Source organism: Hyperolius riggenbachi, chromosome 2 (genome assembly GCF_040937935.1).
Source record: "Hyperolius riggenbachi isolate aHypRig1 chromosome 2, aHypRig1.pri, whole genome shotgun sequence".
Taxonomy (NCBI): domain Eukaryota; kingdom Metazoa; phylum Chordata; class Amphibia; order Anura; family Hyperoliidae; genus Hyperolius; species Hyperolius riggenbachi.
Window position 1 is genome coordinate 11,960,337 of NC_090647.1, and position 19,069 is coordinate 11,979,405.

A 19,069-nucleotide genomic window follows, 5' to 3' on the forward strand; every position below is an offset into this window, starting at 1 on the left:
AGAAAGACAAAAATTACATTTTCGGATACCCATAAAGCAGTTATATCATTCACCTGAATTACAATTTTCTAACTGTAAGGAATCAGTAGAGAACGGCTTTATCCGGCCTGCGTAGAGCGAATGCGATAGAATAGGCATGTGTAACCTCGTTTGATACAGGGTCACAGGCCGCTTATGAATATAGCCTCGGATTTGCGATGTGCCAATCTGGGGCGGAGTCACACAGAGAATTCATAAATGTTACATTTTTTGCTCTGAGTCTGGGGGCGGCAACCTGCTGATTAGGAGGTAACCCCGCCTTAAACACACCTACTTTCCAGGTAGTGACAGCCCAAAACTCAGGTCCTATAAAAGTGGGGCGGGACCAAACCCGCCCAGTTCTCCAAATTCCATCGACCAGGAAAGTCCATGCAGGCGTTCAAGGAGAACCAACGCCTGCTGTGTGCAAGGACTCTTAACCTTAATGCCTACTTTTAAACTGGACTCTGTTTCTTCATTCTCCAAATGGACTATCAGCCATACTAAGTGAGAACTTTCTAATTTTACCCCTTTATTTTGAAGCTTTGTGATATATGTTAATTGGTGTATATAACTGTATGTAATGCATTTTGTTATTAAACGTTTTAAAAATCGTTTAGCGGTTATGACCTGTTGCTGAACATACACAATCGTACCTATTCTCCTGAAATCGCTACCCTGTGTTTAACAGAAGTGTGCCTTTATAACCCGTATGCGAGAACCCGGCCCAGATATAACGATCTGGCCCAGGTTCCTGCATACTGCTAAGGGTTAATAGAGCGTTCTTGAAGTCCTAGTATAATCACAGTAGCGGGCTGTGTAACCCGCTTGGTGGCAGATCTTTGAATTGTATGTGTGAGGTGAGTCCTTTGACGTCTGAATGCTCCCTCGGCGAGTCAGTTCATCAAATTGCGAAGTCGGGTTACCCTTCGTGATGAGCAAAATGACCGTGTGAGAGGATTTCTGACACTGATCGATTGACCCCATCCGCAGACCGGCCTTGCGGTCTGTGACAACATGTATTAGTCCTGCAAATGTAAGCTTTGTTGGGTCTCCATGATGGACCTCCATCATATGCTGTATGATGCATGGGGACCCTTTACCCGATTTCAAAAAGTTGAAATGTTCTCTGAAATGGTCATTGTTAGATCTCGTGGTTTCCCCTATGTAGAACCTTCCACGGGGCCCCACAATGCGTACACTGCAAATTTGGTTTGCGATGTAAGCAGGGTGTGTACGTGACATCGTTGAGGGCCCACTTGAAAATCTGTGCCTGTAGCCATCTGTTTACAAGACAATTTTTATGAATGGTTTCCTTCACTTTGTCTGCCATAACAGTATAGCCAAAAGAAAAGGGAGTCCGCTGTGCTCCTTGAGAAGTGATCATCATTCCCGTTTTTCCTTTTAAAAGGGCTGTCCTTTCCTGTGCACTTGCTCTTCTATAGGCCTCCTGAATATCACACGCATTGTAACCTCTGGCCACCAACCTAGAGGCCAGTGCCTCAGACTAGCAACGGTACTCCGTATCACTCACATTGTTACAGCGTAGCCTGAGGAACTGGCTATAGGGTATCATCCGGGTCACGTGTTTGAGACAGAAACTTGAATGATGCAGTAGGGCATTTGATATCGTATGGTTTCCGATAGCCTTTTGGGATACGTTTATTGTCCTTAATTTCCAATTTGAGGTCAAGGAAAGCAATTTTTACAGAATCCACCATAGCTGTAAAGGCCATATTGATGGGGTTCTCATTAATTTGAGACAAAAAAATGAAAAAAGTTTCACAAGTCCCAGACCAAAAGACAAGAATGTTGTTACACATGCCTGAACCACATCCTGAGGTGACCCCTAAAAGGATTGGCTCCCGAATGAATATATAGTTCCTTGCACCATGCAAGGAAGGTGTTGGCATACGGGCAAGAAACTGCTGCTCCGATGGCAGTACCCGACACTTGCCAATACCATTTTCTGTCAAAGAGAAATGCATTGTGGGTTAGTATGAAACTGAGACATTCACAAATAAACTCTTTGTACATTTCGGTTTTATCAAGAAAGAAACTAACTGCTCTAACCCAATTCGTGGGGTATGCAGCTGTAGAGGCTGTCTACGTCTATGGCAGCTAAGAGATCCCTTGTTTCTTAGGTTCTCCAGCCCTCTTAGGACTTCCATTGAGTCAGAAAGGTATGAAGATATTGCCTCCAAAAGAGGCCTCACGACATGGTCCAAGTACCTGGAGAGCCCCTCCTTGCTGTTGTTTTTGGATATGTCTCTGCTTTTAGATCTATCTCTACAACTTTTCGAAATATGTCCAGACTAGACGGGGAAAGGTGCCACAGATTACATCTAATATTCTTATATAAATCTACCTTGAATTGTGCAAAGTCGGTAGCCAATGAAAAGTTTAGGCCTTTTTGAAATAAGGAAACCGTGCCCTCTGGAAGGTTTCTAAAGATAGACTTAGTGTCTCTTCCATTTCGAATTCCTGGGGGACCTCCTGTCTTCCCAGGACAACTACTTCCTTTTCCTTGTTTGTTTTTATTTTACTCCTTCCCCTCCTTGTGCTCTTCCTAAAGGGTGAGCAGATTTACCAGATCTGTTGTTTTTTGTTTTTTTTTAGGGGAAAAACCCTTGAAGGTGAAGTGCTTAAAGTCCATGCCTCCTGCAAAATAAATTCAGGGGTTCCTAAAGATCAAAAAGTTGTTTGCAGGGGTTCCTTGAGATACAAAAGTCATTTGCAGGGTTCCTCCAGGGCAAAAAAGGTTGAGAAAGGCTATTATAGACAATATTAACCTCCTCCCGACTGCCTATCGCTGATGGGCAGTGGGAGAGTGGTGCTGCTAGGACTGCCTAATGCCAATTGGCTTCAGGAACTGGAGGCGTAGATTAGCAGGGAACGCATGTGCACATGCGCATGCATTCCCTGCATTGACGTCAGTGGCCATCAGTGAATTGTTAGAAAAAGAAACAACGATCCAATACGATTTCAGAAAAAAGTAACGCTATACTTAATGATAATATTAAAACCTTCCCCTAGGATCCGGTCCCCATAGATAGCCACTCTTTCTGCTACAGGCTTAAATTACACCATTACCATACTCTGTATTCAAGTAATCATGTGATGATATATACGATTTCAATACATAGTCTATCATATACTTTGCGATAATGATTGATTGTGCTTAATAAGCGATGTCGACCAATGTTTATAGAGGCTGTCTATGTGTTATGTCAGCCTACTGTTATGTTATTTTTGTTAATTTCTCTTTTTTGCTTCTATATGCATGATGTATAAATATCTGGCATATGCATTTGCTTAAATGTATGTATAGTTTGATTTTTCCTAATAAAAACTATTTGGAACTAGAAAAAGAAACTGCATTTTGATTTGTACAGCGCTGTGATCTAACGCAGCAATGTACAGGGGACAGCTCTGTCACTTAGCTGTCCCCAGGGGTGGCCTGCAATCTAATCCCTCTCATAGGCTGATGCCTATAAGAGGTGATTGATGTGGTGGGATCTCGGGGGGAGGGAGAAAAGAACAAAAAAAAAATTATTTGACCACTTCAACCTACAGTGTTGTTCACTTTATGCATCCGAGCAACTTTCACCTCCCATTTATTCGCCAATAACTATCACTACTTATCACAATGAAATGATCTATATCTTGTTTTTCTGCCACCATTAAAGCTTTCTTTGGGTGGTACATTTTGCTAAGAATTATTTTATTCTAAATCCATTTTAACAGGAAGATTAAGAAAGAAATGGAAAAAAATCATTATTTCTCAGTTTTTGGCCATTATAGTTTGATATTAATACATGCTACCATAATTAAAACTCATGTATTTTATTTGCCCATTTGTCCCGGTTATTACACCGTTTAAATGATGTCCCTATCACAATTTATGGTTCCGATATTTTATTTTTTTCAATTTGCGTCCATCAGTATTTACAAGCTTTACAAGCTTATAATTTAAAAAATTATATTAATATACTCTCTTGACATGCATATTTAAAAAGTTCAGACCCTTAGCTAACTATTTATGTTTTTTATTAAAAATTTTATTTGGGTAATTTTTGGTGTGGGAGGCAAACAGCTAATTTTAAATGTAATGTATTTGTATATTAAAAAATGTATGTGGGTGTAGTTTTACTATTTGGCCACAAGATGGCCACAGTCAAAGTCCTGGATGTAAACGATCACACTTCCAAGAACTAGAAAGAGGAAGGGAAACTTTTTTTATGCAGAAAGACCGCAGCCTCTGAAAGGAGCCCGCTGTTTTTTTTCTGTGGGGGATGTAGATCTGTGAATGGGAACTATATTCCCATTCATTGATCGGGGGACTAATGGCAGGCGGCGGGAGCGCGCATGACTCAGGTAGCAGCACAATCTATCTGGATGGATATATTCGTCCAGATAGGCTTAAGTGGTTATAAAAAAAAATAATAATAATAAAAAAAAACATTGCAGCAGTAATCCGATCCCACCAACAGAAAGCTCTGTTGTTGGGAAGAAAAGGAGGTTAGATTCATTTGGGTGGTAAGTTGTATGGCTGAGTAATAAACTGTTAAAGCTGCAGTGTGCTGAATTATGAAAAAATCGCCTGGCCACTAGGGGGGTATAAGCCTGTGGTCAAGCTATGGTAATCTAGCTACGGAGCTAAACAGCATTGCCCTTTGGGTAATAAACCCAACAGTGTAATATAAATACATGTATGTGATTTGTAAATAGTGAATGTGTCATTAGGGTTATAATTATACTGCTGCCCTAAAGTAGTAAAGTGTAGTACACAAACTTTAATACTATTGCCCGTAACTATGGTAAATTGATCATTTGGGGGGCAGTGCTGTACAGACTCACCGCTTGATTATAGCCGTGTCCTGTTCTTCAGAAAGGTGTCGCTATGGGCAACAAAAAAGTAAGCGGTGTCTTGTGTCACAAGGCAGAAAAGAGCACAAGGTTCTCATTGATCGTTTTATGATCACTAAATGACACCATGAGGTAGCAGTATATGTACTCCGATCTCCGCATAGAAACCCCAATACAATCCTTAGATAGGGATTAAATCTTGTGTGTGAGAATTAAGTGAATGTACTTATTTAGGTCAAACTGATATTTGTATGATGGATGCAAGAAGCAGATTTACAAATGACCTTGTATGACACATTTCTGGGCTGAAAGTGTGGGTGATAGGCTTGCGTGTGGGGACCCTTGTATACAGAGCTAGAATTGGAATCATACTTAAAATCATTTCTTCCAGTCTTCCAGCCGTTAGAGCTCCAGGCTCACTGTGGTCACATGACACATCACCTAATACTCTAGCGGCCAGTTACAGAGCTGCCAGGGGCACAAGGACCAAAGCAAGGACAGATAGCTATGCTTTCGCCAGTATGATTCCAACGGGCACTCTGCATATGAGGGCTTGGTCACAAAGTGGGTTGGCCTATTGGAGGATCACTGCATTTGGTTTGTTTTTTTTAAACCGGGAAGGGGGGGGGCATATTCTTGAGTATATACAGTATGCCTTACTTAAATATTTGTGCTACTATAAGTGTTAAAATGGCTGAAATATGTTTTGTGTTTAGAGGCTGATTCTTTTTCAACTGTGCAGGTTTGGATGGAGGTGTGACTGTCGTACCAGACGGTTTGTACTTGGACCTCAAAGAGGAACACCCAGAGCTGGAGGGCTTACTACAACCTCTGATATCAGATGCAGAAGGCATAGTTATTGTGTCCAGAAGCTGGGCTGTGGATCTCGAGTTACCCAGTAACCCAGATGTTGTATGTGATGCTCTGGTACTGATCTCTGGAGAACATCCCAAACTGTACTCTGTGTTTAAAGGTGACATCTCTGAGAAGGAGTTTGATTACTCACAAGGTACAGCTCTTGCCTTGAGACAGAAACTGGTTAAGATGGGAAGTTACACCGGAAAACTCTGTGTTATACCTGCTGCACTGCGACTGAATTCTACAAATAAAAGTTCTCAGTTTTCATGGCCTGAAATTATATATCCTGAGACATACCGGATGCCAGATTTAGACACCATAAAAAAGTTACTGTGGTCTCTTGCAATCGTCCTGCTCCATTTCAGATCCTTTTTGAGTGACAAGGTTGGAACGGATTATTTTAATTTACTAACCACAGAACAGTATGAAATACTGTCGAGGAAGTTGTTTAAGGGTCCTTATTTTGTACACGGACCACCAGGAACTGGTAAGACTGTTCTCGCTGTGATGATGATCAAGAAGATCAAAAACACTTACAACTGCTCCTTTGAGGAAATACTCTACATCTGTGAAAATGCACCTTTACGTGATTTTGTGCGGTGAGTTTTTTTCTTTTTTTTTTTATAAACTATGTGTGTGAAATACTCACCGAGCCTCGAGCAACGCCATGGAGCTCCTGGCGGCTTTCTGTGACCCGACACGGGACAGATGACACATTGGGAGCCGTACAGGGAGGATCCTGGAAATGTGCTAGTAGCTACAGGGCATCACTGGAGGCTCTCCAAGTGATCCCTGATGGTGCTGGATTCTGGGGACTCTGCTATATGTATATCCTGTAGTACTATATAAAGGAGAGGAACAAATAGGAGGGGTATGGAAGGAAAGGGATGGTGATAACAGAAGGAGTGGCACTGGTGAAGGGATAAATCTCGCCTCTCACTAAGGCCCATCCTCTGGGTGTGCTTCCATTCCACAGACCCAACATTGGGTGTTTGCTCTCCACCCACAAAGGGGGAGAGCAAGTACAAGTAGCACAGCCAAGAGTAACATCTCCACCCTGAAATGGGCAATCAAATACAGTTGTAGCATCTCTCTCACCCTCCCTGCCATGCAAAATAAGCACCCCAATTCAGCAGCAATGCATTACCCACGTACACCACACTGTAAACATTAGCCCCCCACCATGCAACCGATATACAGACAAAATAATCAACCCCAACCGGCAATGCAGCTCACACGTCTACCTCCCCATGCAGCTCCACACTGGGCATATCTTCTTTAGTCCTTTATATGGAGTAGAATGCACAGGGCAGATCCACTCACAGGAGCTACAAATACTACACCCAAGCCAGTGCACATGGTCAATGAGATGCATATAATTCTGGCTCCACACAGAATTAAGCAATATTGTATGCAAGACAAACAGTCCAAAGCTCACCTCCCTGGCCGTCACACAGCAATGTTTATTTCCAAAACACACAAGGGCTCATTCACACTATGGGTGGTGCAGTCAGTTCTGACACATTGCACATGGCATGCAATTTGCAAGGAAACATGAAAATCAATAGGTTTTTCATACACACACACACTGTACACACTGTACACACACACACACCATACACACACACACCATACACACACACACCATACACACACACACACACCATACACACACACACCATACACACACACACCATACACACACACACCATACACACACACACCACGCACACCACACACACATACATACACACACACACCATACACACACACACACACCATACACACACACACCATACACACACACACCATACACACACACACCATACACACACACACCACGCACACCACACACACATACATACACACACACACACACTACACACACACACACACCATACACACATACACAGACACACACTGTACACACACCGTACACACACCATACACACACACACACACATACACGCGCGCACACACAGAAACACACACACACACACACTCCATACACACACACTGTACACACATACACATACACATACACACACACACACACCATACGCACGCACACACACACACAGACACATACTCACACACACACACCATACACACACACTGTACACACACACACTGCACACACACCATACACACACACACCATACACACACACACACTGCACACACCATACACACACACACACCATACACACACACATCATACACACACACACACACTGTACACACATACACATACACACACACACACACCATACGCACGCACACACACACACAGACACATACTCACACACACACACCATACACACACACTGTACACACACACACTGCACACACACCATACACACACACACCATACACACACACACACTGCACACACCATACACACACACACACCATACACACACACATCATACACAAACACACACACACACACACCATACACACACACACACACACACACACACACACTCACTATACACACACACACACTGTACACACACACACCATACACACACACACTGCACACACCACACACACACACACACCATACACACACACATCATACACACACACCATACACACACACACACACACACTCACTATACACACACACACACACTGTACACACACACCATACACACACACACACCATACACCCACACACACACACACCACACACACATACACAGTGTTATAACTTGTTTTGGAGCATTTCTGTGGACAGCGCATGCATTTTCCTTTCCACTGTATTATATTGCAGCTGGAAACACATCTATTAAAAGGCGTACACAAACATATAAAGCAGTGTGAATGAGGCCTAACACATCGCTCACAGTGTGCATCAGTCCTTTTTGTTTGTTGTCTCTCTCTCTCTCTCTCTCTCTCTCTCTCTCTATACTTTACATGACACTCCCACATGCTCCACCCCTTTGTACATAGTTACTCCTTCACCCTCCCACAATTCATGCCTACTAATTATGTATTTGTGCTTTTTCTAACTGAGCAGATCATGTGTATTGCCTAAACTAATCAAATCAGTGACGCCACCATCTTAGTGTTTATCCTCTGTCCTCCATGTCTGTCCTTTACTTATGAGGTCAGCAGCTTCAAACATGATGATTGGCTGTTGTGTGCACATGTGACTACTGCCAAAGCACTGCATGTTGGGTAGTAGAGGCTTGCTAGGGGCTTGATAGTGAGACAGATGCTAAGGGAAGTGCTTAATTAACATGCAGACAATTATTAACCCCCTTGCAACCAAACATGCATTCAACAAACTGGAACACTGAGGGTACGTTTCCACTTGTGATAGAATCGCCGCAGTAAAAATTTGCATGCGGATGCGAATTTCGCATGCGGGTGTATGCGAATTTTCGTGCGAATTCGCATGGATGACGATGTATGCAAATTTAACCATGGCAGTGCTTTTCCATTGAATTCGCATGAAAATTCGCATACCAAAACCGCATGCGAATTCCCCATTAAATACATTGTATGCGAATCGCATAGCGGTATGCGAATTCTGATGGCTCTGCCGTGCAGATTTTTTTTCTGCACAGAAAAACGCTCAGAAATCCTGACAAGTGGAAACAGGCCCATTTATTTACATTGGTTATGTGAAGCTGCATGCAGGAAACACGTGCAGATTCGCTCTAGTGGAAAAGGGCCCTGACTGCAATACAAGTCACAGTTTTGGTCTCTTTGCATAATGGGAGATGTGGTTTTACCACAAAGAGATTTATAAATTCCATCAGAATTATTTGCCTCTCATTGACAATCCCTACTCAGGTGTGGTTCATAGCCAACTTTCAGCTGCTCTAATTGCACTCCTCTTCCACACTGCATTCTTTAACATAATGAACTCGCCTTGTATATGACAGCAACTGTTTCACCTATAAAGACCTGGGTGAGAGATAACACTCTTTAGGTTTACCATTGCTGTATGCATGCTCTATATATACATTCTACTCTATATACACACATATACATATAGACTGTAATAATATATGTGTGTGTATACTAGAAGGGGGTAGGTTATTACAATAAAAATAGAATACACACCAATAATTATCAGTTATTTGACTTTATGTGCGGCAAATACAGTCAGGTCTATAAATATTGGGACATCAACACAATTCTAACATTTTTGGCTCTATACACAACCACAATGGATTTGAACTGAAACAACCATGATGTGCTTTAACTGCAGGCTGCGAGTTTTGATTTGAGGGTATTTACATCTAAATCAGGTGAAGCATTTGGCTGAATGTGAGCAGATAATATTGCCGAAACACTACTGAATTATTCCTGCTGCTTTTGTCAGCAGTCACATCAGTAAATACAAGAGAACCAGTTCCATTGTCAGCCATATATGCCCAATGCCATGACACTACCACCACCATGCTTCACTGATGAGGTGGTGTGCTTAGGATCACAAGCAGTTCCTTTGCTTCTCCATACTCTACTCTTCCCAACACTCTGGTACACGTTGATGTTGGTCTAATCTGTCCATAGGATGTTGTTCCAGAACTGTGAAGGCTTGTTTAAATGTCGTTTGGCAAACTCTAATCTGGCCTTCCTATTTTAAAGGCTCACTGGTTTACATCTTGTGGTGAACCCTCTGTAGTTACTCTGGTGAAGTCTTCTTTTAATTGTTGACTTTGAGAAAAGCAGCAGGATGAATGCAGAAGAGTTTAGGGCAATATTATCTGCTCATATTCAGCCAAATGCTTCAGAACTCATTGGAAGGCACTTCACAGTGCAGATGGACAATGACCCAAAGCACACTGCAAAAGCAACCAGAGAGTTTTTGAAGAAGTGGAATGTTGGCCAAGCCAATTACCTGACCTGAATCGGACTGAGCATGCATTTCACTTGCTGAAGACAAAACTGAAGGGAAAATGCCCCAAGAACAAGCAGGAACTGAAGTCAGTTGCAGTAGCGGCTGGCAGAGCATCATCAGAGATGAAACCAGCGTCTGGTGATGTCTGTGTGTTCCAGACTTCAGGCTGTAACTGACTGCAAAGGATTTGCAACCAAGTATTACAAAGTGAAAGTTAGATGTATGGTTATTATTCTGTCCCGTTACTGTTGGTCCCCTAACAAGTGGGAGGCACATATGCAAACTGTTGTAATTCCTACGCTGTTCACCTCAATTGGGATGTAAATACCCTCAAATTAAAACTCACAGCCTGCAGTTAAAACACATTGGGCTTGATTCACAAAGCGGTGATAACTCAGTTATCACGCCTAAAAGACTTTAGGCGTGATAAGCGGTGCAAAGCTGAGTTATCACCGATTTGTGCTGCTCTTCGCGCGAAGCTCCCGCGCGCAAAGTTTTGCGCGCGTAGCGCACCGCGCTGCGCGCGCAAAGTCCCATAGGGCTCAATGGACGCTGCGCGCGAAGCACGGCACACTGCGCGCGCAGCGCGGTGCGCTACGCGCGCAAAACTTTGCGCGCGGGAGATCGCGCGAGTTTCTTCTTATCACTCCTAAACTGAGTTTAGGCGTGATAAAGGGCTTTTCACAGGCGTGCAAACACTTTGCACCGCTTTGTGAATCAAGCCCATTGTGTTAGTTTCATTTCAGATCCATTGTGGTTGTGTATAGAGCCAAAAATGTTAGAACTGTGTCAATGTCCCAATATTTATGGACCTGACTAATAAATCACACCACTTGTTAAAGCAAACCCGTGGTGGACATTTTTGTAAGAAAAAAAAATGCTACCTGATCCTTGGGGCTAGCTGGATCAGGTGGCTGAATGGTGTGCTGGGTAAGGGCTCTGCCTCTGACACAGGCGACCGGGGTTAAAATCTCGGCTCTGCCTGTTCAGTAAGCCAGCACCTATTCAGTAGGAGACCTTAGGCAAGACTCCCTAACACTGCTACTGCCTATAGAGCGCCCCCTAGTGGCTGCAGCTCTGGCGCTTTGAGTCCGTCAGGAGAAAAGCGCAATATAAATGTTATTTGTCTAATGTCAGTTACCACCGCTCCTACGTTCCGCAATCGCAGACTTTTGATTACAAAACTGGCAGTGACCCCTGGCTCTGTGTGTCTCAGAGCAGGCAGGTGGTGGGGACTGGTGCCAGAAGCATAGAAGGGGCAGAGGAGAGGCAGAGCCAGCCAATTAGAGCTGGGGAAGGTGCATTCCCAAGCCAGAGTTGGCGATTTGCAGGAGTGCTTCTGCAAGGGATGCCCCTTACCCTCGTAGACTGCTGACAAGCTGCTTGTTACCAAATTTGGGGGTGACAGCACGGCTCAGGGGGTCTGAGAGCAGTGTGAAGGGGACACAGAGGCATGTCATGGACCAGGGAACATGCCTCTGCGTCCCATATGCCCCCTCTCCATGCACCAACCTAGGTACACTTGAGCGCCCGAAGCACGTAAGGGCAGATTGTGTACAATATGAATATCTACTCTCCTGGATGTGTTGGAGCCCAAAGCAGTTATTGTGCATTGGGCGTAGTTTGTTCTTGAGCCTTCTGTAGTAACACATAGTCCCACATTCATGGGCTTTGTTTTATGCCTGAACAGTAAAAATAACACTATATTTAAAGGTAAGATTACATATAATGGAGATGTGTAAATATTTAATTTATGACAGTTATTTATGTATTTTACTTTATTTTTTATAATGACTGTTTAATATTTCAGGAGACAAGACATTTGTGAAGCTGTGACACGATACTGGTTTCTGAAAGATGACTATTCCAACATTAAACATATTGTTGCTGATGAGGCACAAAATTTCCAGTGCGGAAATGGCAATTGGTTTTCAAAGGCAAAAAGAATTGTTGGCACAAGAGGCAGTTTTTACATTTTTGCAGACCATTTCCAATCATGCCATGGAAGGGCTACTGGACTTCCACCAGTAGAGGAACAAAACATGGAAGTTCTGACTAAAGTCATAAGAAGCCCAGTAAACATCTATAGACACATACGTTACTTGATGAACAGAATTGCTTCAACATCTAAACTAGATTTTTTGAAAGATATCATGAAAGGCAGTGAGTGTAGTCACGAAGTAGCAGGATCCTGGGAATTGCGTCCCAACGTTGCACAGGAGGAAATAGTGAAGTATGTTGCAGAAACCTGTGACAAATACCTTTCTAAGGGATATTCACTAAAAGATATTGCGATCTTGTGTAGCACAAAAGAAGTAGTAGACGGTTTCAGACCACTTCTTACACAAGAGATGAAGAAACTATCAAACAAATATAAAAAAAAAGTGAGTTTTGTCGACGCTGGTAATATCTTTGGGGATCACATTGTTCTTGACAGTGTTCGTCGCTTTTCTGGCCTAGAACGCCAGATTGTGTTTGCAATCAATCCAGTTTGTGCAAATCCTACTGTTGATGATAATGTATTGCTCTGTGCTGCCTCTCGGGCTACAGCAAAGATACATGTACTTTATGAGCCACATTGCAGAGTCCCCTCTTATTAGCTCTACTAACATGTCATCATTATTTCAAGGAAAGATGAAGGTCCAATTTAAGGGAAATATGAATTAAACTGTAAAGGCGAGAAATTTTAAATGACTGTATTTTTGGGAATATAAGACACACTTTTTCTCAGCTGAAATGGGGAGAAAAAGTCCCTGTATCCTATATTCCAAAGACAGGGAGTCCCCGACTTACGATCACCTCTGCAACGACAGGGACTCCCTGCCTTGTCCCCTCCTAGACCACCCCAACCCCTGGACCACCTGCACCTCGCCTGCGGCAGACACCCCCCGCCAGTGTACCCCAACCAGGAGCCGCATCCAACATGATGTTTGCCAAGGGGGCCAGGAACTCCCCCATCACCAGCAATCACCAGCTGGTTACTGTGAATGACCAGCTTGTCACGGGTTTCCGTGACACGGGAGCAGATGTCACTCTGGTGCGTGCACACCTTGTCCACGCAGAGGACATCATTCCTGACCAGTACCTCACCCTCACTGGAGTGGGGGGCACTCTTTCTCACATTCCCCAAGCTCGGGTGTCCATTGACTGGGGGGTGGGAGTTCAAGAGAAGGTTGTTGGGATCCTGGACCAACTGCCGGTCCCTGTTTTGCTGGGGACCGACTTGGGCACGCTGGTGTCGTACTATGAACCTGCACCAAGCCCTGTGGAATGCCAGGACGGAGACGGACTCTCTGCCCACACCCAGGTACTTTGCACCCAGGGGCAAGAACAGGGGGGAGGTGGGTTGAATGTGCCCAGTTCAAGGGTACCTGTGTTTGATGTGCAAACTGTCTGTGATGAAAATGTTCCTGTTACTGTTATTAATGCTTGTAACAATGATGTAGGTAATGCCAATATGGGCCATTCTGAAGGTATACCCCGTGCTAGCGGTAACACGCAGCCGTACTGCTCAGAACCTGGGCTCAGAACAGGTGGAGGAGATTCCGGCCTCCTCCCCCTCCTCTGACCACAGGGATGGTACCCTTCAGCCACTAACCTCATATGCCACGGGCCAGCTGGCTGAGAGTGAGAGTGCTGCATTTGGGCAAGCACTTCAGACTGACCCTAGCCTCGAGGCCCTCAGAAGACAGGCTTCTGAGCCCCTCACAGACGAGGCTACGTTCAAGGTATACTGGGAAGGTGGGAAGTTGTACAGTGAGCCTGTACACCCCACCGAAGGTGAAATGAGGATGGGTACCAAGTTGCTTGTGGTACCTAGTGCCTTCCGGGGGCATGTGCTGAAGTCCGCACATGACATTCCCCTGGCCGGGCACTTGGGGATCCACACGACACTTGATCGTATCCGGGGACATTTCTACTGGCCTCAAATGCGGATAGATGTGACGAACTACTGCCGCTCATGTACCATTTGCCAAAAGGTAAAAAGGGCTGGGAATCCCCGCAAAGCTCCCTTGTGTCCACTGCCAATCATAGGTGAGCCCTTTCACAGAGTGGCAGTCGACATAATTGGACCGTTGCCCACTCCCAGCAGCAGTGGCAAGAGGTACATCCTGACGGTGGTGGATTACGCCACCCGCTATCCTGAGGCCATGGCACTTTCCTCCCTGAGGGCGGACAAGGTAGCCGACGCGCTACTTAACATTTTCTCCCGAGTCGGGTTCCCTGCGGAGATGCTCTCTGATCAGGGAACCCAGTTTATGTCCGGACTCATTGAGGCCCTGTGCAAAAAGATACAGATGACGCACATTGTCTCCAGTCCCTACCACCCTCAGACCAATGGACTGTGTGAAAGGTTCAACGGGTCGCTGAAGCAAATGCTGACCACGTTTGTTGAGTCGCAAGGTGGGGACTGGGAACGATACCTGCCTCATCTGTTGTTTGCATACAGGGAGGTGCCGCAGGAATCTACCGGGTTCTCCTCGTTTGAGCTCCTGTATGGTAGGAATGTCCGAGGACCCCTACAATTGATGCGGGAGACGTGGGAGGGCAAGGGGGACCCCACAGATGTCTCTGTAGTTGATTATGTTCTCAAGTTCAGGGACAAGATGGAGTCCCTCACGGAAATGGTAACGGAAAACATGGCCCAGGCTCAGGCCAAACAAAAACTCTGGTATGACCGCACTGCTGGAGAGAGGTCATTTGAAGTAGGTGACAAAGTGTATGCCCTTCTTCCATTGAGGCAGAACAAGCTGCAAGCGGCCTGGGAGGGACCCTACACTATAGTGCAACGGTTAAACCCTCTGACATATCTGGTGAACATGGGAGGCAGGAAACAGAAAAGCTTTCATGTCAACATGCTGAAGGCCCACCATGACAGGACCAAGTATGTGCTGCCAGTGTGCAGCCGGTTAGAGCAGGGAGAGGCAGACCCCCTGTTAGACCTGCTGGCTGACATACGAGATGTGGACAGCGACCTAAGCGTCAACCCACAACTCTCCTCGTCCCAGCAAGAGCAGTTGCAGGAGGTACTGGGTCCGTACCAGCACACCTTCTCCGGTGTCCCGGGGCGGACCAGTCCGGCAGTGCATAGGGTAGATACGGGCACCCATCCCCCCATCAGGCAATCCGCTTACCGCGTCTCCCCAGAGGTGCAAGCGGACATGCAGAAAGAGGTGAGGGAGATGCTGGAGCTAGGGGTGGTTCAAAAGTCCTGTAGTGCCTGGGCAGCCCCTGTTGTCCTGGTCCCCAAGAAGAACCAGACAACTCGGTTCTGCGTGGACTACAGGAAGTTGAACGCCATCACCACTACAGACGCCTACCCCATGCCTCACATCGATGAATTGTTGGATACGCTGGCGTCCGCCAGGTACCTATCAATCATGGATCTGAGCCGGGGGTACTGGCAGATACCACTTGCACCTGACGCGAGGCAGAAGTCGGCCTTCATCACCCCTTTTGGCCTCTTCGAGTTCACGATGATGCCCTTTGGGATGAAGAACGCTCCTGCCACGTTTCAGCGGGCCGTAAACGACCTGCTGGAGGGACTGCAAGGGTTCGCTGTAGCGTACTTGGATGACATTGCGGTGTTCAGCCCCACCTGGGAGGAACACCTCAAACACCTGTCCCAGGTACTAGATAGGCTGGCGGCAGCCAATCTGACAGTTAAGCCGAGTAAGTGTCAGATTGGTATGACCGAGGTGCAGTACTTAGGTCACCGGGTGGGGGGTAACACCCTGAAACCTGACACGGGAAAGGTTGACGCCATCCTGGCATGGCCTCGGCCTATCACGAAAAAGCAGGTCCAGGCATTCCTGGGGACCGCCGGCTACTATAGGAAATTTGTTCCAGCCTATAAGTACCCTGGCGAAGCCCCTGACCGATGCCACTAGCAAGAAACACCCCAAGGTTGTTAGCTGGACCCCCGCTTGCGAGAACGCCTTCCAAGCCTTGAAGCAGGCACTCGCAAGCGCCCCGGTGCTTCAAGCCCCAGATTTCAGTCGTCGGTTTGTTGTGCTAACCGATGCCTCTGACTACGGTCTCGGCGCAGTCCTCAGCCAGGTGGATGGAAAGGGAGATGAACACCCTATCCTCTACCTGAGCCGGAAGCTCCTGCCCCGAGAGGTAGCCTACTCCACAACTGAAAAGGAGTGTCTCGCGATCGTGTGGGCCCTACAGAAACTGCAATCGTATCTGTACGGCCGCTCTTTCACGATCATTACCGACCATAACCCCCTCAGTTGGCTAAACCGTACTGCTGGGACCAATGGCAAGCTCCTACGGTGGAGCCTGTCATTGCAACAGTACGACTTTACGATCCAACACAAAGCGGGCAGCCGACACCAAAACGCCGATGGGCTGTCCCGGTGTCAGGGGGAACTAGACCCAACAGCGCCAATGGCTGCTACGGAGGATGTCTTGGTGACACCCCCCTACACAGCGTCAGGAGGGGGAGGTGTGATGCCGGGCGACGCTTTGCGACACAAATCGTTAAACCAAGATTTGATGTGTAGTATCCCTCTGCCTAGGAACAGCTGGGGGATCTGTCTTAGCTGAGTAAAAGCCTGGGGGGAGGTGTTAATTAGCTTGGACATATTCCCTGTGGAAGGCACAATTCCCCTTTCTGTTCTGGGAACCAGGTGACACCTAGCTGATCTCATGTAGATGTTAATTAACCAAAGGATGATAAGGATGCCTAGGTGCAGCCAGGCAGGCTACGAATCCCCGGGAGGTCTTGACACCTTGCTCCCTGGTAAAGATCAAAGGGAAGTCAGCTGTTAGCAGCTAGCACACATCCTGAATAACCTGAGTCTCATAGCATAATCCATAACTTCCCAGATCTGTCATATTTCTGGGGTTCCTGAGATGGCAGCTTTGCCAAACGTGGGGGAAGTGTAGCATGAGTCCCGGTGCTGGTTCTGAGGAAGTTTCAGAACATTCTGAGGTAAAGACTGCCAGTTAGGCAGTTTGAAAGTGCCCTGATGATACCACAGGGGTCCCACCCCTCATGTCTGGTATCAGGGCGCTGGGTAAATCGAGACAGACCTGAAAATGTTAATAAATCTGCCCTGACCTGTACGGTTCTGTGAGATAGAGCCCATATATGGGTAGATATGATTTCTGGTCCCCAGGACAAGGGGAGGGCTCATCTTCTAAGGGGGTGTGTGGCTCCCCGCCCTCACTCCCTCCTACTGAATCAGGGGCATAAGAATGGCAGAGGACCCAAACTCAGTGTCCTCCACCCTGAAACATCTTGAACATTCTGCTGCCAGCCAGAGGACACATGGCTGGTGGCCATTTTGCTGAACTTTGAATCAAGCTCTGAAACAAAGGACACATGGGCTAGCGGCCATCTTGATTGGCCATCTTCTGTAACCTGGAACAAAGAATTCTGCTGAACTTTGATTGAAACCAAGAGCTTTAAGAACTTGAAACCGTTTTGCTTGGACTTGATGATTTTCCCACGAAAGGACATATTGCAACAAACCCTAAGTATTTTTCTCCCTTTTTATTTTATACTGCTATTACTGTTTTAATAATTATTGATTTTAATAATTGTCTGTATATATTAATTATTTATATTGCTGTGAATAAACGACTTTATCCAAGTCATTCACTGTCCGCTACCCTGCTTATCAGCACACACAGAACTGATCCCGGGTCTCTGAAGAGACGCTACTGTTTGTTTGTTGTTGGCTAGACAGAATACAGCGTGTTTTAACCATTTTTATTCGCAGGACCAATCAGTCAGTAAATCGGGTCCACTGGCCCATACCAGTGGTGGTGGCAGATACCCTGGAATCGTGTGTACGTTGTAATTACCCATATCTCACAGGCTCCCTTCTGGTTTGTCTGTGGCTAATTCTTAGCGGTTCCTGCGCATTGACTGCAACCAGAGTTCGCACGATCTGTGCGCTGGCACCGTTTAGAAGGCCAATTGCGGTCAGCCACTAAGGGCTCTTGTGACAGCATAGTTGGGTTCCTTTCATATAGTTTATAGGGCATTCCTCAAGCCAAATACTTTGTTGTTGTTTTAATACTCTAATTCCCTATAAACTAAACAAGCCTCACCCACAGCTTCTCCAGTGCCTTGGCACTCAGACCCATGTAGCAAAGACTTATGGGAGCTCAGTCTGGGCCGGAGGAGGAGGAGGTGTTACTAGCGAGAGATTTCAGAGGCAGAGGGGAGGAGGGAGGAGAAGAGGGGAGTGAAGTTTTCACAGGCTGAGGGGAGGAGATGCAGAGCAGCTTTGCCTGTGTGTAATGACTTGAGACATGACTTTAGATAAGATACATAGACAAGTTACTTGTTATAGTTAGTTTTCCATCTTTATCCACTTAAGCCCAACTGGACGAATATTCTCGTCCAGTTGGGCTGCGCGCACTCTCGCGGGCCACGCGTGCTCCTGCGGGGTCTCCTGTGCGTGCTCCCGCTGCCGGCCGTTAGCTCAGCGATCAATGAAAG

At 45.9% G+C, this 19,069-nt stretch overlaps 1 protein-coding gene across 2 annotated transcripts in view; it reads left to right on the forward strand.

The window, feature by feature from the left end:
* LOC137545353 (schlafen family member 11-like) overlaps positions 1-13,987 on the forward strand; it is a 194,070-nt gene extending 180,083 nt beyond the window's left edge. For both annotated transcript variants that reach the window (XM_068266485.1, XM_068266486.1), the window contains 2 exons: positions 5,630-6,344; positions 12,416-13,987. In XM_068266485.1, coding sequence (XP_068122586.1) covers positions 5,630-6,344; positions 12,416-13,205 — 1,505 coding nt within the window. In that variant the 3' untranslated portion in view covers positions 13,206-13,987. The remainder of the gene's footprint in view (positions 1-5,629; positions 6,345-12,415) is intronic.
* The last annotated feature ends 5,082 nt before the right edge of the window (positions 13,988-19,069 follow it).